Genomic DNA, 24,485 nt, shown 5'->3' on the forward strand with positions numbered 1-24,485 from the left:
CAAGGGCGAGGGTCCAAGAGAACTCAGGAGAGAATATTCCTGACCCAAGCCTCAAGGTCACCCATCTCCCTTCCTGAGCAATTTTTATTGATGTAATCACAAGCCTTGGCAGAGGTAAGAGGCAGGGACACAGAACCCACTCCTCCATGCCAGCAGTGGCAAAGAGGCTCAGGGCCATGTTTTAAAATCTCCATAACATATTACCACACTAATGAAAACTGTCTAAAACTTATTGAGTTATACCCTAAGCAAGACACTGTACTGAACCTATTTCTGGGGATTATCTTATATAAAATATATACTTAGAATATACATTGAAAATAAATGAATAATGTAAAACCAAGCATGTAGTGCATACAACAGGTGGGCTTCCTCCCCAGGACCACTGGTCACAGTCAAATCCAATCAGGGGTGAGAAGGATGTGCCTGAATGGCTAGATAGAAAATGAAGCACCATGGAAGGGGGCGCTTTACCTTGCTGGCTGGACTCCCCTTTCTACTCCAAAACTCCTGGAGTTCAAGCCTCACTGTCTTTGTGGGTCTCTGTTTATCATTTTACCTTCAGTGATTATAGCAGTGACGGCAAGAAAGATTTCTAATGCAGTTCCTAGAAGGAATTTGAGAGCCCTATACCAGTGACTCGGATTGTAAGGGCTTCACCTTTTCCCCAGTGCAGAAAGGAGTGAAGCATGTATCTTTTATTTCACCAGGATCTCCATTTTTGGTGATAACGTATCCCTGTTCTTTGCACCAGTAGTGACATCAAGGTGATATTAATGAAAACTTCCTCTTGGAAACAGAAGCAAGTCCACTGCATGTCAACTTCTTTGTGTTTTCAATGCTTAATCCCTTAAGAAAGCTGAGCACAAGGAATGTTTTACAATCAAGTGCAAAGATAACGCAGGGAGTGTCCATCTGTGAACCCTACTGAGCACCAATCCCAGAGGCCCCCACTCTGCATTACATTGCTCTGTTCTGGATTCTGACTGGTACATCCCCAGTCAGTTACCTGCACACTAATGTATTTTCAGCCTTTGTTTCATGTAGGTGCCTAAACCTTGCATGGATAGGAGACAGAAATTACTGGTTGTTCAGTCTCTTGGAATCTTTCAGGGACAGGACAGTGCCAGCCGCCCACAGTTGTACATAAATGCAGAAGGCCACCCCCAACCCTGGGCACTGCCCAGACTCTCCTCACCATCTAACTTCTTTCAAAGACAGCAGCCAGACTTCCAGAAGGATAGTCTAGGTCCCTACTCTCTCTTCTCCATTCCCCAGCAGTAGCTGCAGCTGGATACCTGCAATCCCACCCCATCACCTCTCTTCAGTCTTCTGAGACCAGATATCCCAAAAAGTGGCAGCACTGGCCCCAGTGCGCACATGTAGGCCTCAGCTCCCCATCTGCGGCAGACCCTTCCTGCATGCACCCCCAAGACAGCAACTACTCAGGAGGAATACATGTCACTTTTTATTGGCAAGGCAGGAGAGGTCCTTATGGGCCAGGCACCAATGTGTTTGAAAAATAATGAGAAGGAATGAACACAGGAAGAGCCATTCGGTTTCAACACTTGTCCACAGAAGCCACTTCTACTGTTCTGCTGATGCTGACACAATAAGGGCTGGGGGATATCAGGGATTTGGGGCATTAAAGGAGAGTGGGATGAGGAAGGGGTGGCCAATGCAGCTCTGCCTGGCGCATACCCTTACTCATTGTGACAACTGTATTCTGTCACGGAGATTTGGCCCAGCCAGGGCACACTGTAGACCTGGAAGGAGCAGAAGGTCCTCTGCAAAAGGGAAGAGAAAGGACAAACCGTGTGAGTTTCAATTAACAGGGAAAATGTCCAATCTGAGATGTCAGACATGGGGTACAGAATGACGGAGGTGGGACTCTCAGCCTCCAACCACCCTTGCCAAGTCCAAATCTCACATTCAACCAAACTCAGCAGTATCTACTCATTACCTTCCCATTGCTCTAAGTCCACCAGAAGGCATGTTAATCTCTCCCCAGTTCATAGGATTCCACATCCACCTGCCCCCAGCTCAACTCCAGTCGACTAAGAAGCAGATTGGGTCAGGCTGTGGGAGACACAGGGGTGCAGGGCAGGGAAGGCTGCTCACTGTCCCAACTCCCTCCACCTCCAGCACCTAGGCCAGCACCAACAGGGGCACAGAGGGAAGAAGTGGCAGCATAGGAAACAACACTGAAATAGGCAGAGTCGGGGGAAGGTACACCAGGTGAGGGCAGCTCACCCCAGGGCCATAGAGAGGCTGGCACGGAGAAAGCAGGGACAGCACCAGAGGGTTTCATCTGCTTTCAGGCCCCTAATCTGTCCAGCATGGCTCTGGGCAGGTGGCCAAAGTTGGCATTGACAGAGATTTTTCTCCCTCCCCAGCAATAATCCTGTAGCTATGTCCTTCAGGCCAGCAGGCAGAACACCCAAACACAAAAGAGTGTCCTCCTGGGACCCTAATTAGAAGGGAAAACCCACTGTGTAATTCAAGTTGATCATGTGTACCCACGTGGCCCCTCCTGCAGCACCCCACATGTGCACAGGTCAACATGTACATTAACTCACACACACCCCACATTCACATATACCTATTCATGAAACACCATGCTTCCCCCACTCATCTACCCACAGTCAACACATGCACCCATGCATGAACACACATGCATCTCTTGACACTCTCACACATGAGCATACAAACAAGCTCACATGGAAGTCTTCATGATCAGCCCTGGGCCCACATCAATGACATACCTGCTCATCTTGTGAATCATCAAAGGCACATTCAGATAGGTCAGACTGAGTCTTAGTGCAGGTGGTTCGACCCATCTCCAAATCCAAGTAGTAGTTCATCCCAGCGACAACCTACAATGAAAAGAGCAGGATTAATTGGCAACACTCCAGGTCACTTTCACATGTATGCTGTTACTTTATGTCACTGAGTTAATAATGTTTACCTAGTGTGTTAGTCAGCTTTTCATCACTGTGACCAAAATATCTGATATGAACTACTGAGAAGAAAATTTTATCTTGGCTCAGGGTTCCAGAAGTTTCAGTCCATGGTCACCTGGCTGTGTCCAGCTGAGGTCTTCTCAACCCCAGGGGGCACTCAGTTGCCCACAACCACTCACCATGATGCACTCTCTCAGTGTGGGGGACACTGGTCCCTGGAGTCTACTCCCAGGGAATGCTCACAGTGTATGCCATACACAGGGAATGAAGGCTACTTGGGACATGTTGAGTGGTACCTATTCAGAGGACTCTGAATGGGGTCCATCCTGAGGAAAAATCTGAGACACCCAGAATGAGCAGTCTATACACTTATGTGTAGCTTAACTGCACGGACATTCTCTGAGAAATGTGTCTTTACAGGATTTTGCTGTGCAAATGTCATATTCTACATAACAAACTACTATGCCTACAATGTCACTAGGTGATACCTTCTTAAGGAACTACAGTGTATATGTGGTCATCCTTGTGGGCACATAACTGCACACCACAGCTGAGACAGGACAGTGACTGCAGCATACGGGGACATCCATCACTGGACATCACCAAATTAAGTCTGTGAATTAGCTAACTGAATATGACAGTGTTAACTCCAGATTTTCAAAACTGAATCATAGATAAGGTAAGAGAATGTCCATGTTTGCGAGAAAGGTGCACTGAAGTGTTGACTCTAAAAAGGTCCAGAAAAATAAATGCATACAAATACATGCATGTACACATGTGTCCTGGAAGAACGAGGACCAAGGAGGAAACTTGGCCTACTATGAGGATCTAGAGATGCAATAATGCCAAAATAAAAGGGGAAAACACTCTAAAGATCTTGTTGAAGGCATCCAAGGGGCATATGTTTTGGCCATCTCCTGTAGTCATTCAGTTAACAGTTCACACTAATTCCAGGCCCTCTCCAGGCTGGTGGTAGGGATCTATAACCAGGGCAGACCCTGACTCTCATCCTGACCTGTAGCCCTGGTGCTCCTTGCCTGATGGTAGCTGGAAACAGAAATAAAACCCCTGGCACCCACCTAGAGCTCCAGGCAAGGTGGGTTTCCAGGTCCTGTCTGAGGACAATCCCCAGGACAGGAACCCAAAGGGCTGCAGGGCGACAGAAAATTACCTAGGACAGGGCTTGGGTGAGCAGCAGTTTGTGTAACTAACCTGGCAGATCAGAGCAGCCCCAGGCCATAGCTGCTGCGCACCCCAGAGCTTCTGGCTCTGGATTCCCAAATGGGAAGCAGTAGCTAAAAGGGAAAGGGTGGGCCTGGGGAAGCATGACACGCCCTGTGAGGGGCAAGTCCTTCTGACCCAGGCCCAGGGATCAGCACACACCTGCTGACGGGCATGCACCACCCTCCGCACACGGCTGTAATACAGGTTGTTGTTCTCCTGGTTGTAAACGCCCACGGAGTAGTCTATTGCCTGTTGAACGCCCTCCTCATGGATGTCAGCATCCTCCAGGCCACCCAGTGTTTCCTGAGAGCTACTACTCAGCTTGGAACTCTCACTGGCTGCACAGAAAGCCACCAAGGCTGACAGCAGGAGCAGTGGGAGGTGCAGAGTTGTCACCATGGTTGATTCTGACCTGGAGCTGTACCTGCAACTAAGCAGAGGGGAAGTGATCCATCCTGCAGCCAAGGTGATTTTATCCCTCTCTGGCTGCCAGGCCCTCCCCAACCCTGGCTCCTCCTTTCCTGGCTACCTCTACTGCCCACATCTTGGATCCTATTTGTCCAAGCTCTACACTTCCATCCTTCCTCCAGTGAACTTTCTCCTGCTCCCCAACACGGATGTTACACCCTTATGTAATACCCTGATCTGTCTCATTAACTAAAGGTTCCGGATTATAATAAGTTTCCCTAACAAATCAAAACCACAAACTTTAACCATTGTTCAATATTAATAGGCAGCAATCTATTCAGAGGCCATAAAGAGACTAAAAGATCCTTGATCTTAAGCTCCTAATCCCTTTATGACTGGACATGTTCATCCTTCAAAGGCTTGCTAACATTTCCTGGCATCTCTGCATCCTGTATTGTCAACGTGTGCTGTTGTTGGTGTGCTCTTAGCTTGCAGCTTCAAGTTTATGTGTTAAGAATTATGATAAATTACCATCCTCTATCTGTCGTTCAACTAGAAGTTGACCAACCTAAGGAGAGGCTGATTCTATGCACAAAGTACACCAGCACCAGTGCATGGAGCTCAAACCATCTTCTTACCTGTACTCAGACTTCACTTCTTTGTTCTGGTTTATGTTTCAATTGAAAGTTTAAGCATGCAAATGAGAAGATGTTTAATACAGAGAGCCACAGATGAATTTAAAAATCCAGCTCTTCCCCATATTACAAAAGATCCCATCATTCAGACACTAAATTGGAATGAAAGAAGAGGATATTTATTATAGGAAGTGATGAATGAAAAAGAAACATGAAAGGACAAGAATTCACTTTTTAAAATACTAGACACAGACATCATCTGTCCAACATCACAACTGACAATGACATGTAAAAGGGATTTGGGTCTTCAGGTAACAATGTATTTTTTGGTGTCTAAACTAAAATTCTGCCACCCAAGAACAAAAGAATGTACACAGTCAGAAAGAATCTGCTTGACTTTAAAATTCAGCTTTTCTTTGGGAGTGGAGCATTATGGCGAGGTGGGGGGTGGGTATTGAATCCAGGTGGGTATGAACTACATCCCCAGCCTTTTTTCATATTTGATTTTGAAAGAGGGTCTCACTAAGTTGCTGAGGCTGGCTTTGAACTGCAGATCCTCTAGCCTCAGCTTCCCAAGACACTAGGATTACAGCCGTGGGCCACCAGGACTGCATAAAATTCAGCTCTTTAGGTAAGTTGATAAAAAAAAAAAGACCTGTTTGAGCCAGAACATCTTTCTCAGCATTTAGTACATTTATTTGTTGAAACTAGACACCCAGCACCGAACTAAGTCCTTAACTAGAATTGTTACACTAAGCGATGTACAATTTTACACTGCTGTATGCAGTGACATCCAATAAAGTATGACTAAAGACAGTGTCATACAAAGCCCCAGGACCCTAGCTTCCAGAAGGCAGGACTCACCACAGAAGTTTGTTCTTGTTTTCCTGTGATGAAGGAGATAAAACAAAACACAACAAACAAACAAAAAACTACAGTTACTTCTGGATTTACTATAAAATCTCTTGAGTAGCTTTCATAGAGCTGATTGTACACACTTTTTCAATATATATTTTTCTGAGTTGATATCTATACAATCAGTTTCCTCCTTATTCTACTATTCAAACTTGAGACAGGATCCTTTCAAGTCAGTGATTCTCACAGCTCATTAGACCTGGGCAGTCCTTTAATATAAAGACAGTATCAGTTGTACTCTCCTGACATGAAGTTAACACATAACATATTCTCCTTCATCTATGCTTTTTGAAAAATATTATGCACTAAGTCTAATATAAGAGATATATTACAGTACAGGCATTATGTTTTGAATATTGTACTTTTGTAGGTATTGCATTTTGTAAAAATTAAAGACTTCTTAAAACCATGCATTGAATAATAAATTAGCATCAGTTTTTCAAAAGCATGTGCTCCCTTCATTTCTCTCTGTCACATTTTGATAATTCTTGCAAGATTCTGAAACTTTCCCATTATTAATATAGCACATGCTGGATGTGGTGGCACACACCTGTAACAATAGCAGCTCTGAGGACTGATGCAAGAGGGTTGCAAATTTGAGGCCAGCCACAGCAATGTAGTGAGAACCCTAAAAAATATAGTGAGACCCTGTATCAAAATAAAAACTGAAAAAGGTTTGTGGATGGTGCTCACTGGTTTAAGCCCCCATGGATCAATCACCAGTACCAAATTTTTTTTAAATGTATAAAAGTTTAAAATATAGCTCCCATGGTGATTTGTTATCAGTGATGTTTTATGTTACTATTGTAATGGCTTGGAAGCACAGTGAAGTCACCCATATGAGATTGTGAACTTAATCAATAAAGGTTGCCTTATTCTACTGCTCCAAGATCAACCACTCCCCCATCTCTCATCCCCTTCTTAGGCCTTGTTATTGCCTGACACTTAACAATATTGAACTGAGGCCTATTAATAGCCTTATAATAGCCTCTATGTGTTCAAGTGATGGAAAGATTAATTTGGTCCCTACCTTTAAATCAAAAGCAAGAAATTATTGACCTTTGTAAGAAAGGCATGTGGAAGGCCAAGATCAGCCAGAAGCTGGGACTCCTGTCAGAGTTAGACAGGTAGTGAATGCAAAAGAAAAATTATTCAAGGAAATTAAAAGTTCTGCCCAATGAACACATGAATGATAAGAAAGCAAAACATTGTAATTGCTGCTATGGAGAAAGTTCTAGTGTCTGGATGAAAGATCAAACCAGCCACCACATTCCCTTCAACAAAGTCTAATCCAGACCAAGACCTTAACTCTCTACAATGCTATGAAAGTCAAGAGAGGTGAGGAAGCCGCAGAAGAAAAAATGTGAAGCTAGCAGAGGTGGATTCATGAGGCTTAAGGAAAGGACCTCTCTAGAACATCCAAGTACAAGATGAAGCAGCAAGTGCCCATGGAGAAGGCACAGCAAGGTACTAAGAAGGTTTGGCGAGGACCATTGATGATGGCAGCTACAGTAAAGAACAGATTTCCAGTACAGACTAAACAGCCTTATGTTGGAAGGAAAAGTCATCTATGACAGAGTAAGGCATCTTTTCATGGCTGTAACAATATAGCTGAAAAAAATATAAACAAGGAAAGGTTTATTTTGGTTCATGGTTTCAGAGGTTTTAGTCCATGGTTGGCCAGCTCCTTTGGTTTTAGTCATATAACAAGGTAAAAAAATAAGGGTGGAGAAAAACTGTCACCTTATAACATCCAGGAAAGAGAAAGAAAGATAGCAGTGTCAAGATACAGTCCTCAAGTGACACAAGGACACATTCACTTCAGCTGGTCCCACCTGTACAGTTTCCACCAACACCCAATGGTCCATTCCCCTGAGAATCCATCAATGGGTTAATCTATTGATGAGATCACAGAGCTCAAGATCCCATGAGTTCCCAGAGCCCTCCCTCTAGACATTGCTGCACTGGGGACCAAGCCTTCATACAGGAGCCTTTGGGCGACATTCTAGAACCAAAACATTAACAAGGACTTCCATAGCTAGGCAGGAGAAATGATTGGCTGATTCGAAGCCTCACAGAACAGGCTGACATGCTTGTTAGGGATTATTCAAAATCAAAAATCCTACAGAAGGGGTGAATTCATTTACTAGAAATCCCATGGGGACCTGGATGGGTGGGAGAAAGTCTAGAAGAAACTGAATTGCTCTACCCCAGAAAGGGAGCATTCATTGAGCTGAAGGATCCAGAAGGAAAGGACATCATGCACATCCTTGGGTAATCACAAGGGAAACAAGCATCAGTGAGACATGTAAGTGCAGTGACTCAGGGGCAGGAGGACAAGCAACAGCAGCCTTTGGGAGTGAAGCCAAGGGCATCTCAAGGACAGATGTGTCCAGAGCTGTTTGAATATGTCAGGGTCACTGCCTCAAAGAAACTTGCTGAGCTAAAGACCATTAACCCAACTGTGCTCTGATTGAAGGACTCTTTCATTTACTTTTGCTTTTTCATCTGTGATTTGCTAGATATGGAGGAGGGAGTTACATTGTATGTTTGGGTAGATAACTTTGCACCAAATGTATGTCCACAAGAAGGTGAGGCCGTGAGTATACCTCACCTGCTACAATGTGCAGACATGTTAGGAGAGATTGGACTTTGATAGGGAAACTAATTGGGTTATACATCAGCAGTTCTTTGAAGAAGCAGTTGTGAACTATTTTAAAATTCAATGTCCAGGCCTCTCCCTGACCAATGAAATGGATTCCTCTAGTGTAAACAGGTGATTGCAGTGAAAGCCACACCCCCCAGGTGACTGCGCCATGCAGCCAACTGGAGATAATCCTTACCTGGTTTCAAAGAAGCAGGAGAACTTCTGTCCTCTGGATGACCCCTGAGTATTGCTGGCTTGGCCTTGTGATCCTGTGACATGATTCTGAAGTGACCCACTTGGAATCCCAAGATCAAGAGTGAAGGAGCAGATATAAGTGACCAAAAGAAAATTTCTCCTTAGTTAAGCTACCATTTGTTCATTGCTTCTCCATTTTAAATGTGTTTGACCAATAAACTCAGTAGGGTATAGTGAGAAAGAACGGGTGGCCACATGTTTGTCTACTGATACTTCATCTGTCCCGCATTGCCAGGCTGGGTGGACTTTTCTGTCTCTGCATTTTATTGAAGCCCTGGCTTTCATCCAAGGCCACTTGTGCCAATAGTGATGAGCCAGCTCCTGCATGTGAAGCACCCAAGCCTGGGAGCCTGTGAATGACAGCCCCCAAAGCAGCTGCAAGAGAATCAGGGAACATGGATGGGAACAGGGAACATCATCAGTGATGACTGGTTACTGATACAAGAGAGAGATTGTCACATCAAAAAATCAAATATCCAGGGATAAATTTATGGAAAACATGAAAGATACAGAAAAGTCTGTTTTACTCCACTGAAGGACATAGTTAAAATATGCCTAAGTGAAAAACTAGAATATTAAATGTTGTCCAAATTATTCCCAAATGGAATTATAAACATTAAAATGTATTCCTAGTTCAAAACTCAACAGTTGTACTTTTTTAAATTGATTTTATTTTTTTTAAATTTACAACAGCGGAATGTATTACAATTCTTATTTTACATATAGAGCACAATTTTTCATATCTTTGTATATAAAGTATGTTCATGCCAATTTATGTCTTTATACATGTACTTTTTACATTACAATTCTTATTACATATTTATATATCACAATTTTTCATATCTCTGTATATTAAATAGGTTGACACCCAATTCGTGTCTTCATACATGTACTTTGGATAATGATCTCCATCACATTCCACCATTCTTGCTAACCCCCTACCCCCTCCCTTTCCCTCCCACCCCTCTTCCCTATCTAGAATTCATTTATTTCTCCCATGATCCCCCTCCCTACCCCACTATGAGTCAGCCTCCTTATATCAGAGAAAATCTTTGGCATTTGTTTTGGGGGATTGGCTAACTTCACTTAGCATTATCTTCTCCAATGTCGTCATTTACATGTAAATGCCTTGATTTTATTCTCTTTTATTGCTGAGTAAAATTCCATTGTGTATATATATGCCACATTTATTTTTATCCATTCATCCACTGAAGGGCATCTAGGTTGGCCCCACAGTTTAGCTATTGTGAATTGTGCTGCTATAAACATTGATATGGCTGTGTTCCCGTAGTATGTTGTTTTTAAGTCCTTTGGAGGGGGATAGTTGGGTCATATGGTGGTTCCATTCCCAAATTTCCAAGGAATTTCCATACTGCTTTCCATATTGGCTGCACCAATCTGCAATCCCACCAGCAATGTATGTGTACACCTTTTTCCCCACATCCTCTTCAACACTTGTCTTCATAATAGCTGCCATTCTGACTGGAGTGAAATGATATCTTAGAGTAGTTTTGATCTGCCTTTCTCTGATTGCTAGAGATGCTGAGCATTTTTTCATGTATTTGTTGATTGTATATCCTCTTCCGAGAAGTTTCTGTTCAGGTCCTTGGCCCATTTATTGATTGGATTATTTGTTTTTTTGGTGCTTAGCTGTTTGAGTTTTTTATATACCCTAGAGATTAGTACTCTGATTGTGTGAGGGTTAAAAATTTGCTCCCAGGATGTAGGCTGTCTGATTACCTTCCAGATTGTTTCTTTTGCTGAGAAGAAACTATGTATTTTGATCAACAGTTGTACTTTTTGAACCAGAAAAAAAATATTTTCATCTGGAAAAACAAATATATTCAGAAAACAGAATTTAGGAGAAGAAAAGTGAATCAAGATAAAATCTCCCCATCTAAAATGGTGTGATCGGAAAAATGAAAGAATGAAAGAAAGGAAGCAATGAAGAAAGAGTATAAGAGGAAGGAAAAAAGCAGACCCAGATACATGGCTAAGAGCATTTTTGTTTTGCTGGGGGCGGGTGTGTACCAGGGATTGAACCCAGGGGCATTTAAACACAGAGCCACATCCCCAATTCTTTTTTTATAGACAGGGTTTCTCTGAATTGCTAAATACCTAGCTAAGTTGCTGAGGCTGGCTTTGAACTCTTTGGTCCTCCTACTTTACCCTCTCAAGTTTTTGGGATTACAGGCATGTGCCACCGCACCTGGCAAGAGCATCTTTTGAAAAAAGAAATAGACTCCTATGACAGCATATAAAAGTGAACATATGAACATTTTGACTGGATTAATATGCATTCACTGTTTTCATGTAATAAACATCAACACATCACCACATGCCATACACTGAGGGTTTACAGAAAATAAGGAAGGTACTATCACTGCACTCTCTCTACAGATGAGATATGGAAGCTTCAGAGACTGTAAGGGGTTGGCCTGAGTCACAGATCTGATGAAATTTACTCCACCTTTCACTTCCCCCAAAGAGAGAATCAGGTCAAACCCAGATCTTTCATGCAAATAGAAACTCATGACCACCTCATGACAGGGGTCCTACCATAGACCTTCTCTGTCCTGAATCTGCTGTTTTGCCTATGGTCAATGCTCTCCATGGAGATGTGGATTACAAAATTCACAATGCCTGCCTGGTATTGCCCAGATTCAGATTCATGACCTTCTGGGGATGCTTTTCTTTCTTCATCCAAGGACTTTTGTTAAATGAAGTTAGGGGTGAGAAGACTGCGTCTGATGGGCTGTATAGGAAATGAAACAGCATGGAAGGAGGCACTCTGCCTTGCTGCCTGAGCTCCACCTGTCCACTCCACAACTCTAGGTATAAGCCTCCACTATCTGGTTGGATCTCTGTCATTTCACCTTCAGTGGTTATAGCAGTGGCTGAAAGAGAGCTTTCTGGTGCAGTTCTACCTCATGGAAGGCACTTGAAAGTCATATGCCAGTGGCTGGGACAGAGAAAGCTTCTCCCAGTGCATAAAGGGGTGAAGCACATATATTTTAGGTCTTCAGACTCCCTGTTTTTGGCACTGAAATATCCATCCATGTACTATACAACAGTAATGATACTGAGGTGATATTAATGAAAACATCCTCTTGCAAATAGAAGAAAGTCCACAGCATGTCAATTCATCTATGTTTTAAAAGCTATGTCCCTTAAGAAAATTGCATACAAGAACTGTTTTACAATCAAGGGCAGAGAAAGGGCAGGGAGTATGATCTGTGAACCCCACTGGGCACCCATCCTAGGTGCACTGGAGTAAGCAGTGCCTCCACTCTATTATGTGTTCTGTTTTGGATTCTGGCTGGTATTTCCACAATTAAGTGTACACCAATATACTTTCAGTCTTTGTTTCATGCAGGTGTCCAAATCTTGCATGGATAGGAGGAGACAGGAATCACTACTTATTTAGCCTCTTGGGAATCTGACAGGGACAGGATAATCCCAGCAACCCATCACTTGTGCACACATGGAGGGAGTGTGCCACAGCCCTGGGCAGTGCCCAGACTCTCCTCACCATCTAAGCAGCAGCCAAGCTTCCAGGATGAGAGCCTAGGTTCCTATTCTCTCTTGTCCATTTCCCAGCAGTAGCTGCAGCTGGATACCTGCAATCCCACCCCATCTCTTCTCTTCAGTCCTCTGAGACCAGATATCCCAGATATCCCAGTGCGCACACATAGGCCTCAGCTCCCCATCTGTGGCAGAACCTTCCTGCGTGGACCCCCAAGACAGCAACTACTCAGGATGAATACATGTCACTATTTTATTGAGAAAGGCAGGAGAGGTCCTTATGGGCCAAGGCACCAATGTGTTTGAAAAATAATGAGAAGGAACAAACAAGGGAAGAGTGATGTAAGCCATCTCCACTGGTCTGCTGGTGCTGGCACAATAAGGGCTGGGGGATTATCTGAGGGTCTGGGGCATTACAGGGGAGTAGAGTGAGGAAGGGGTGGCCAATGCAGTTCTGCCTGGCACATACCCTTAGTCATTATGACAAGTGTATTGTGTCATGGAGATCGTGTGCAGCCAGGGCACAATGTAGACCTGGAAAGAGCAGTAAGTCCTCTGTAAAAAGAAGAGAAAGGGACAATCAGTGTGTGATTCAGATAACAGGGAAGACGTTCAATCTGAGATGTCAGAATTGGGGTACAGAATGATGGATGTGGAATTCTCAACCCCTATCTCCTTTGCCAGGTTCAATTTTGACATTCAACCAAACTCAATATCTACTCATCACCCTGCCCATTGCTCTAAGTCCACAAGATAGCATGTGACTCTCACCCCAGATCATGTATAAGTCTGTGGGAGCCCCAGGGGTGCAGGGCACGGAAGGCTGTCACTGTCCAAGTTCCCTCCACCTCCAGCACCTGGGCCAGCACCAACAGGGGCGCAGAGGGAAGAAGTGGGCACAGGAAATACCCCTGAAATAGGGATCAGGGTTGGGGGAAGGTAGACAAGATGAGGGCAGATATTCCCAGGGCCATAGAGAGGCTGGCACTGAGAAAGCAGGGACAGCACCAGAGGCCCCTAATCTGTCCATCATGGCTCTGGGCAGGTGGCCAAAGGTGGGACTAACAGAGCTTTTTCTCTGTCCTCAGCAACCATCCCTGTAGCTATGCCCTCTCCAGGCCAGCAGGCAGCACACTCAAACACAAAAGGGTGTCCTCCTGGGACCCTAATTAGAAGGGAAAATCCGCTGTGTAATTTAAGTTGATCATGTGTACACACATGGCCCCTCCTGCAGCACCCCACATGTGCACAGGTCTGCATCTGCATAAACTCACACACACCCCACATTCACATGTATCTATTCATGTGCTACCACGCTCACCCCACTCATCTACACACACACAACACATGCATCCATCCACATGCATCTCTTGACACTCTCACACATGAGCATACAAACAAGCTCACATGCCCCTCTTCGATAATCAGCCCTGGGCCCACATCAATGACATACCTTGTGCTCGTGTAGGTGCTCAATGAAGGGACATTCGGCCAGGTCAGACTGAGACTTAGTACAGGTGGTTCGACCTATCTCCAAATCCAAGTAGTAGTTTGTCCCAGTGACAACCTACAATGAAAAGAACGGAATTCATTTACAACACTCCAGGTCACTTTCACATGTATGCTGTTACTTTATGTCACTGAGTTAATACCTTTACCTAGTGTGTTAGTCAGCTTTTCATTACTGTGACCAAAATACCTGATATGAACTACTTAGAGAAGAAAAGGTTATCTTGGCTCACAGTTCCAGAGGTTTCAGTCCATCATTGCCTGGCTGCGTCCAGGTGAGATCTTCTCAATCCCAGGGGGCACTCAGTTGCCCACGACTATTCACTATGGTGCACTGTCTCAGAGTGAGAGACACTAGCCCCTTGAGGCTACTCCCAGGGAATGCTCCCAGGGCATGCCATGCACAGGGAATGAAGGCTACTCAGGACATGTTGAGTGGTGCCTACTCAGAGAACTCTGAATGGGGTCTATCCTGAGGAAAAATCTGAGACACCCAGTATAAGCATATCGACATGCTCTGAGAAATGTGTCCTTAGAGGATTTCACTGGGTAAATGTCATATTATACATATCAAACTAAGACGGCTACAATGTCACTAGATGATACAATCTTAAGGAACTGCAATGTATATGTAGTCATCCTTGTGGGCACATGACTGCACACCACAGTTGGTGGGACCCTTTGAAATGTCAAGGTCATGAAAACTGGCCAGGAGCTGCTCCAGATGAAAGGAGGCTGAGGAGACAGTGACTGCAGCATACAGGGGCATCCATCAGTGCACTTCAGCAAATTTAAGTCTGTGAATTAAGTAACTAAATATGACAGTATTAATTCCGATTTTCAAAACTGAATCTTAGATAAGAGAATGTCCAATTTTGCAAGCAAGGTGCGCTGAAATGTTACTTCTAAAAAGGTCCAGAAAAATAAATGCATATAAGTACATGCATGTACACGTGTCCTGGGAGAGCAAGGACCAAGGAGGAAACATGGCCTACTATTAGGACCTAGAGATGCAATGATGACAAAATAAAAGGTGAAAAGGAAAAAGCTGAGGAAGCCGTGTGCCTGGGATGCCAAGAGCCAGAGAATGGATCTGCTCTGAGTGGGGACATTGCTGAGGATCCCGGCTTCCCGAGGCAGTTAAAAACAGGCAATTTGTCTCAGCTGGCTGCAGAAACCCGGAGACACAAAGAGACCGAAACCACCCGAAGGGACCGACGGGTGGACAGACAGATGGTCGGCACGAATCGGAGAGGACCGGCGTTGGAGGCTGAGCACCGCGAGCCGCCAAGGAAGAGAAACTAACTACACCCCCAAGTTGCCCGCCGGCTCTTCCTTGCTGTGCTGAGGAATGAAACCTTTCCAGCTCGATTTGCTCTTCCTCTGCTTCTTCCTTTTCAGTCAAGGTTTAAAAAATATTTAAAGAGGGGAAGGGTGACCACCGACAGAAAAGGCCCAGTGGCCCGCGGCGGGACAGAGCTTCCAATCACTCCTGCAAGGTAGGCGGGCCTGCGACCCACCGGCAGAAGAGGAGCAGCGGCCTGCTGAGAGGCAGAGCCACCCCCTCCCCCCCGCGCCTGCAAGGTAGTCGGAACTGAGACCACCATCAGAACAGGTCAGACCTGCAACCGAGAGACAGAACAGGCCCAGTGGCCTGAGGAAGGGTAGAGCCGCCCCCCCCCACGCGTGCAAAGTAGGCGGACCTGCGACCCACTGGCAGTACAGCCCCAGAGGCCTGCAGAGGGGCAGTGCCGCTGCCTGCGCCTGCAAAGTAGGCAGAACTGCCACCACCGACAGAACAAGCCTAGCGGCCCGCAGAGGGACAGAGCCGCCGCCCGCGCCTGCAAGGTCGGCGGACCTGCTACCGACTGGCAGAGCAGGCCCAGCGGCCTGCCGGCGTGGTAGGCACATTGCCCCAATTGGAGGAGGGGCAGAGCCGCCGCCCGCGCCTGCGAGGGAGACTTTGCAACTATACAAGACCAATATAAATATATAGGGGGAAAATTCAATAGCACAACAGTTTCACCAAGAAGAAAGGAATGCGAACAGTATGAAGAGACAAGGAAAGAAAGGACCACAAGCATTGCAGGTCAACTCAACGTTAGAAGAGGTAATAGCTGCAGCTGATGGAATGTCAGATAAAGAATTCAGGATATACATGCTTCAGATGATCTGGAGTCTCAAGGAAGACATCAGACAGCAAAATCAGACAATGAAAGATCACTTCAACAATGAATTACATAAACAAATCCAAGAAGCAAAAGATCAACTATACAGGGAAATAGAGGTTATAAAAAACAAACAAACAGAAATCCTAGAAATGCAGGAAGCAATAAGCCAACTTAAAAACTCAATTGAGAATACTACCAGCAGAGTAGAACACTTAGAAGACAGAACATCAGACAATGAAGATAAAGTATTTCAACTTGAAAAGAACATAGACAGCTCAGCAAGACTGTTAAGAAACCATGAGCAGAACATCCAAGAAATATGGGATAACATCAAGAGACCAAATTTAAGAGTCATTGGGATACAGGAAGGAACAGAGTTTCAAACCAAAGGAATGAGCAATCTATTCAATGAAATAATATGAGAAAACTTCCCAGACTTGAAGAATGAGACAGAACCCCAAATCCTAGAAGCCTACAGGACACTGAATGTGCAAAATCATAAGAGACCCACACCTAGACACATTATAATGAAGATGCCCAACATACAGAATAAGGAGAGAATTTTAAAAGCTACAAGAGAAAGGAAGCAGATCACATTTAGGGGTAAGCCAATCAGGATAACAGCTGATCTTTCAACACAGACTCTGAAAGCTAGAAGATCCTGGAATAACATATTTCAAACACTGAAAGAAAATGGGTTCCAACCAAGAATTGTGTTTCCAGCGAAATTAAGCTTCAGGATGGAAGATGAAATTAAAACCTTCCACGATAAACAAAAGTTAAAAGAATTTGCAGCTAGAAAACCATCTCTTCAAAACATCCTTGGCAAAACATTACAGGAAGAGGAAATGGAAAATAACAATGAAAACCAACAGTGGGAGGTAGGACACTAAAGGGGGGAAAATAATCAAAGTGGAAAACAAACCATGTTTAGTAACATAAATAAACAAATATGGCTGGAAGAACAACCCATATCTCAATAATAACCCTAAATGTTAATGGCTTAAACTCACCAATCAAGAGACACAGGCTAGTAGAATGGATCACAAAACAAGACCCAACAATATGCTGCCTACAGGAGACGCATTTGATAGGAAAAGACATATATAGGCTGAAGTTGAAAGGTTGGGAAAAATCATATCACTCATATGGACTTCGGAAACAAGCAGGAGTATCCATACTCATATCAAATAAAATAGATTTTAAGCCAAAGTTAATCAAAAGGGATAAAGAGGGACACTACATACTGCTCAAGGGAACCATACACCAACAAGACATAACAATCATAAATATATATGCCCCAAACAATGGTGCAGCTATGTTCATCAAACAAACTCTTCTCAAGTTCAAGAGTCCAATAGACCACCATACAATAATCATGGGAGACTTCAACACACCTCTATCACCACTGGACAGATCTTCCAAACAAAAGTTGAATAAGGAAACTATAGAACTCAATAACACAATTAATAACCTAGACTTAATTGACATATATAGAATATACCACCCAACATCAAGCAGTTACACTTTTTTCTCAGCAGCACATGGATCCTTCTCAAAAATAGATCATATATTATGTCACAGGGAAACTCTTAGACAATACAAAGGAGTAGAGATAATACCATGCATCCTATCTGATCATAATGGAATGGAACTGAAAATCAACGATAAAAGAAGGAAGGAAAAAGAATACATCACTTGGAGAATGAACAATAGGTTACTGAATGATCAATGGGTTATAGAAGACATCAAGGAGGAAATTAAAAAATTCTTAGAGATTAATGAAAACACAGACACAACATATCGGAATCTATGGGACACATTGAAAGCAGTTCTAAGAGGAAAATTCATTGCTTGGAGTTCATTCCTTAAAAAAAGAAAAAACCAACAAATAAATGATCTGATACTTCATCTCAAAATCCTAGAAAAAGAAGAGCAAAACAACAGCAAAAGAAGTAGAAGGCAAGAAATAATTAAAATCAGAGCTGAAATTAATGAAATCGAAACAAAAGAAACAATTGAAAAAATTGACAAAACTAAAAGTTGGTTCTTTGAAAAAATAAACAAAATCGACAGACCCTTAGCCATGCTAGCGAAGAGAAGAAGAGAGAGAACTCAAATCACTAACATACGGGATGAAAGAGGCAATATCACAACAGACACTTCAGAAATACAGAAGATAATCAAAAATTATTTTGAATCCTTATACTCCAATAAATTAGAAGATAGTGAAGGCATAGATAAATTTCTTAAGTCATATGATCTGCCGAGATTGAGTCAGGAGGATATAGACAACCTAAACAGACCAATATCAATTGAGGAAATAGAAGAAACCATCAAAAGACTACCAACTAAGAAAAGCCCAGGACCGGATGGGTATACAGCAGAGTTTTACAAAACCTTTAAAGAGGAACTAATACCAATACTTTTCAAGCTACTTCGGGAAATAGAAAAAGAGGGAGAACTTCCAAATTCATTCTACGAGGCCAACATCACCCTGATACCTAAACCAGACAAAGACACTTCAAAGAAAGAAAACTACAGACCAATATCTCTAATGAACCTAGATGCAAAAATCCTCAATAAAATTCTGGCCACTCGGATACAAAAACATATCAAAAAAATTGTGCACCATGATCAAGTAGGATTCATCCCTGGGATGCAAGGCTGGTTCAATATACGGAAATCAATAAATGTTATTCACCACATCAATAGACTTAAAAATAAGAACCATATGATCATCTCGATAGATGCAGAAAAAGCATTCGACAAAGTACAGCATCCCTTTATGTTCAAAACTCTAGAAAAACTAGGGATAACAGGAACATACCTCAATATTGTAAAAGCAATCTATGCTAAGCCTCAGGCTAGCATCATTCTGAATGGATAAAAACTGAAGGCATTCCCTCTAAAATCTGGAACAAGACAGGGATGCCCTCTCTCACCACTTCTGTTCAACATAGTTCTCGAAACACTGGCCAGAGCAATTAGACAGACGAAAGAAATTAAAGGCATAAAAATAGGAAAAGAAGAACTTAAATTATCACTATTTGCTAATGACATGATTCTATACCTAGCAGACCCAAAAGGCTCTACAAAGAAACTATTAGAGCTAATAAATGAATTCAGCAAAGTGGCAGGATATAAAATCAACACGCATAAATCAAAGGCATTCCTGTATATCAGCGACAAATCCTCTGAAATGGAAATGAGGACAACCACTCCATTCACAATATCTTCAAAAAAAATAAAATACTTGGGAATCAACCTAACAAAAGAGGTAAAAGACTTATACAATGAAAACTACAGAACCCTAAAGAGAGAAATAGAAGAAGATCTTAGAAGATGGAAAAATATACCCTGTTCATGGATAGGCAGAACTAACATCATCAAAATGGCGATATTACCAAAAGTTCTCTATAGGTTTAATGCAATGCCAATCAAAATCCCAACGGCATTTCTTGTAGAAATAGAGAAAGCAATCATGAAATTCATATGGAAAAATAAAAGACCCAGAATAGCAAAAACAATGCTAAGCAGGAAATGTGAATCAGGCGGTATAGCGATACCAGACTTCAAACTATATTACAGAGCAATAGTAACAAAAACAGCATGGTACTGGTACCAAAACAGGCGGGTGGACCAATGGTACAGAATAGAGGACACAGAAACCAATCCACAAAACTACAACTATCTTATATTTGATAAAGGGTTTAAAAGCATGCAATCGAGGAAGGATAGCATCTTCAACAAATGGTGCTGGGAAAACTGGAAATCCATATGCAACAAAATGAAACTGAATCCCTTTCTCTCGCCATGCACAAAAGTAAATTCAAAATGGATCAAGGAGCTTGATATCAAATCAGAGACACGCCGTCTGATAGAAGAAAAAGTTGGCTACGATCTACAGTCGGTGGGGTCGGGCTCCAAATTCCTCAATAGGACACCCATAGCACAAAAGTTAATAACTAGAATCAACAAATGGGACTTACTCAAACTAAAAAGTTTTTTCTCAGCAAAAGATACAATAAGAGAGGTAAATAGAGAGCCTACATCCTGGGAACAAATCTTTACTCCTCACACTTCAGATAGAGCCCTAATATCCAGAGTATACAAAGAACTCACAAAATTAGACAATAAGAGAACAAACAACCCAATCAACAAATGGGCCAAGGACCTGAACAGACACTTCTCAGAGGACATACAATCAATCAACAAGTACATGAAAAAATGCTCACCATCTCTAGCAGTCAGAGAAATGCAAATCAAAACCACCCTAAGATACCATCTCACTCCAGTTAGATTGGCAGCCATTATGAAGTCAAACAACAACAAGTGCTGGTGAGGATGTGGGGAAAAGGGTACACTTGTACATTGCTGGTGGGACTGCAAATTGGTGCAGCCAATTTGGAAAGCAGTATGGAGATTTCTTGGAAAGCTGGGAATGGAGCCACCATTTGACCCAGCTATTCCCCTTCTCGGTCTATTCCCTAAAGACCTAAAAAGAGCATGCTACAGGGACACTGCTACATCGATGTTCATAGCAGCACAGTTCACAATAGCTAGACTGTGGAACCAACCTAGATGCCCTTCAATGGATGAATGGATAAAAAAAATGTGGCATTTATACACAATGGAGTATTACTCTGCATTAAAAAATGACAAAATCATAGAATTTACAGGGAAATGGATGGCATTAGAGCAGATTATGCTAAGTGAAGCTAGCCAATCCCTAAAAAACAAATGCCAAATGTCTTCTTTAATATAAGGAGAGTAACTAAGAACAGAGTAGGGTCGAAGAACATGAGAAGAAGATTAACATTAAACAGGGATGAGAGGTGGGAGGGAAAGGGAGAGAGAAGGGAAAATGCATGGAAACGGAAGGAGACCCTCAGAGTTATACAAAAGTACATACAAGATGAAGTGAGGGGAAGGGGAAAAATAATACAAGGGGGACAAACGAATGTCAGTAGAGGGGGCAGAGAGAGAAGAGGGGAGGGGAGGGGAGGGGAGGGGTGATAGTAGAGGATAGGAAAGGCAGCAGAATACAACAGACACTAGTATGGCAATATGTAAATTAATGGATGTGCAACTGATGTGATTCTGCAACCTGTATATGGGGTAAAAATGGGAGCTCATAACCCACTTGAATCAAATTGTGAAATATGATATATCAAGAACTATGTAATGTTTTGAACAGCCAACAATAAAAAATTAAAAAAAAAAAAAGAAAGAAAAGGAAAAAGCTTTTCAAAGATCTTTTCGTGAAGGCATTCAGGGGAGCATCTGTTTTTTTGTCTCCCATCATTTAGTAACAGTTCATACTAATTCCAGGCCCTCTCCAAGCTGGCAGTAGGGATCTATAACCAGGGCAGACCCTGACTTTGATCCTGACCTGTAGCCCTGGTGCTCCTTGCCTGCTGGTGGCTGGAAACAGAAATAAAGAACCAGGAGCCCACCTGGAGTGCTAGGCAGGGTGGGTTTCCAGGCTAACCCCGAGTGAGGACAATCCCCAGGACAGGCCCACAAAGGGCTATAGGGCAGTAGAAAATTACCTAGGACAGGGCTTGGGTGAGCAGCAGAGTGTGTAAATTCCCTGGCGGATCAGAACACCCGGAGCCCATAGGCTGCTGAGCTCTCTATAGCAGCAGGCAGTGTACCTAAATGGGAAGCAGCAGCTAGAGGAGCGAGGGAGGGGCTGGGGACGCGTTTGATGCCCTGTGAGGGGCAACTCCTAGGATTCAGGCCTGGGGTGCGAGCATGCACCTGCTTGTGGGCACGCACCACCCTGCGAACACGGCTATAGTAGGGATCATTGTTCTCCTGGTTGTAAACGCTGATGGCGTAGTCAATCGCCTGATGCACGCCCTCCTCTTGCATGTCTGCCTCCTCCAGACCACCAAGCATTAGTTGAGAGCTCCTGAGTTCGGGTCTTGCGGCATAGCCAGCCACCATGGCTGCCAGAAGGAGCAGTGGGAAGTGCAGGGGTATCGCCATGGTTGGCTGGGACATGGAGCTGTACCTGCAACCGAGCGGAGAGTGATCCAGAGACCCTGAGTACTTAGTGGGCTGCCACAGCACTTTTATCCCTCTCTGGCCCACTGTTCCTCCCCAATCCAGGCTCCTCCTTTTCCTGGCTGGCCCCTCTACCCTGTTCTCTTCTCCTCTGCACTTTGGGCCTCTTACAGTGTCTCCCCTCCTTCATTATCCCTCCTCATTTGTCCCTTTCTCCATCCCACTCAGATTTTCCCTCCCACAATATACTCCATCCTCCTGTATCTCCCTCTCTTGCTTCCTCATCCTGATCCCCCAGTTCTACTCCTGATCCTCCTCCTGAGCGCTCCCAAACTTGGGTCACCTTGGTTTCCACAAAGATGTCTGCTCTTTCTGAGCCCTGAAAAGCATTTGACCTGCCCAGCATGACTTCTTTTTTCTCCAGATAAGGAAAGAGCAATCTTTGCTTCCTGGGGTCATCAGAGGTCAGGGGGCATCTTTGAGCTGTGGGTCAAGGAATGGGAATTGCCAGAGCAAGTATGATATTTCAGACTTGCCAAAAAGAGCCAGCCCGTGCCTTGTTCTGGGGCACTTCTTTGCCAAACATAAGTGAGTTAACCTTTATTAATTTTATAAGTTTATAAATTTATTAATTAATGAGTTTCTTAAGAATTCATTAACATTTAATAAGCAAAACTTTGAAGGGCTTCTCCCTAGGTCAGACCACCCAGGGCCTGGAGGTGGAGCATAGGTGACTGACCCTAGACTTGACATTTTAGACTGACTGCCCAGGAGAGACATAACATGAACCATGTGTAATTTTAACTTTCTAGGAAACATTTTAAAAAGTTAAGAAACACAGGTGAAAATAATTTTAATGTTCTATTTAACCTAATATATGAAATGTTATTTTAATGATTCATAGGAGATATTTTACATTCTTTGGTGTATGTGGGTGTTTATGACATTTAGGGTAGACGTTTGTTTAAATTGGCCCCATCTCAAGCACCCAGGGACTATGTGTGGTGGTGGCTGTGCCATGGCACAAGTCAGCTTCAGGTTGTGTAGTTGGGATGTGAGGAGGTGTTTAATAATTAAGATCAGGGAGTCACAGGTGTTCTGTTCAAAATGAAATAGAAGAAGTGAGAGAAAAAGTTGGACCTCCCAAAATGATGAGAGGTCCTGTCTAGGAGAGACAGAACCAGCAGTGCAACGGCCCTGAGGTAAAGTTGGATTGTACCTGTTCTAGCAACAAGCAAGGGAGTGGCATGATCAGAAATCTCACCCTAGAGGTTGATGGATAGTGCTCTGTGGGTGAGGCCTCAGATGGGAGGGTAGGGAGACCCCTGCCAGGCCAATAAGAGATGGTGAGCAGCAGAGGGAATGAATATCAAAGCACAGGTCTACCCCTGCATCCCTCCCTTCCAGGGGCTGCACAGCCAGCTTTGGTTCAATGTTCCTTGGTTGGAAAACTTGCCCTACTTTCAAAAAATACCCCTGAATGAGTTTTGATTTACATACAGTAATTATGTGTTGGGCCTGAGAAATTTTAATGAATACATGCATGAGAGTTACCCCTCTATCAAGATCTAGAATATTTGCATGATTCCAGAAAGCTTCCTGGTGCCCTTGAAAGGTGAAAAGCTTTGCCAGAAACCCCAGGAGGCACCTGGACCTTTGAAGCACACCCAGAAGGACTGTCTAGGGAGGGGCGAAGGGGTTGGTCAACCAGCATCAGTCCAGACCTGCTGTGTTCTCAGCTAGGTGATGGGTGGGGCTGGGTCAGTAGGAATCCAGCATGAGGTATAAAGAAAGACACCATCTTTCTAACACAAGAGTGCAAGACAGAAGAAACAAGTGTTGATGTAGAAGCTGTAGCAGGTTATCCAGATCTTCTTAAAATAATTGATGAAGGTGGCTACTATGAAAAACACACTTTCAATATGGAAAATACAGCCTTATATTAGAAGAAGAAACAATCTAGACTTCCATAGCTAGTAGAGAAGTCAATGCTTCACAGCTTCAAAGGGAAGGGTGGCATTCTTATTAAGGGCCTATATAACTATATGACTTTAAATTGAGACTAATTCTCCTTTATGGTTCTAAAAATCTTGGGGTGTTTAAGAATTAAACTAAATCTACCGTGCCTTAAAAAGCCTAGGTGACACAGGACATCTGGTTCACATCATGGTTCAGTGAGGATTTTAAGCCCACTGTTGAGATCTACTGCTCAGAATAA

General features: G+C 43.4%; 2 protein-coding genes across 2 annotated transcripts; both read right to left on the reverse strand.

The window, feature by feature from the left end:
- Window positions 1–1,703: 1,703 nt before the first annotated feature.
- Window positions 1,704–4,586, reverse strand: LOC114107792 (cystatin-C-like). The gene is made up of 3 exons (XM_027955227.2): window positions 4,347–4,586; window positions 2,766–2,876; window positions 1,704–1,787 (listed from the first exon to the last, which is right to left on the reverse strand). Exons 1-3 carry the CDS (start codon window positions 4,584–4,586, stop codon window positions 1,704–1,706), a joined length of 435 nt encoding a protein of 144 aa, XP_027811028.2.
- Window positions 4,587–13,043: 8,457 nt separating this feature from the next.
- On the reverse strand, window positions 13,044–22,249 carry LOC114107786 (cystatin-C-like). The gene is made up of 3 exons (XM_027955213.2): window positions 22,019–22,249; window positions 14,026–14,139; window positions 13,044–13,127 (listed from the first exon to the last, which is right to left on the reverse strand). The coding sequence occupies exons 1-3, from the start codon at window positions 22,247–22,249 to the stop codon at window positions 13,044–13,046; spliced, it is 429 nt and encodes a 142-aa protein (XP_027811014.1).
- Window positions 22,250–24,485: the final 2,236 nt, after the last annotated feature.

The sequence above is a fragment of the Marmota flaviventris genome, chromosome 2 (assembly GCF_047511675.1).
Source record: "Marmota flaviventris isolate mMarFla1 chromosome 2, mMarFla1.hap1, whole genome shotgun sequence".
NCBI lineage: Eukaryota > Metazoa > Chordata > Mammalia > Rodentia > Sciuridae > Marmota > Marmota flaviventris.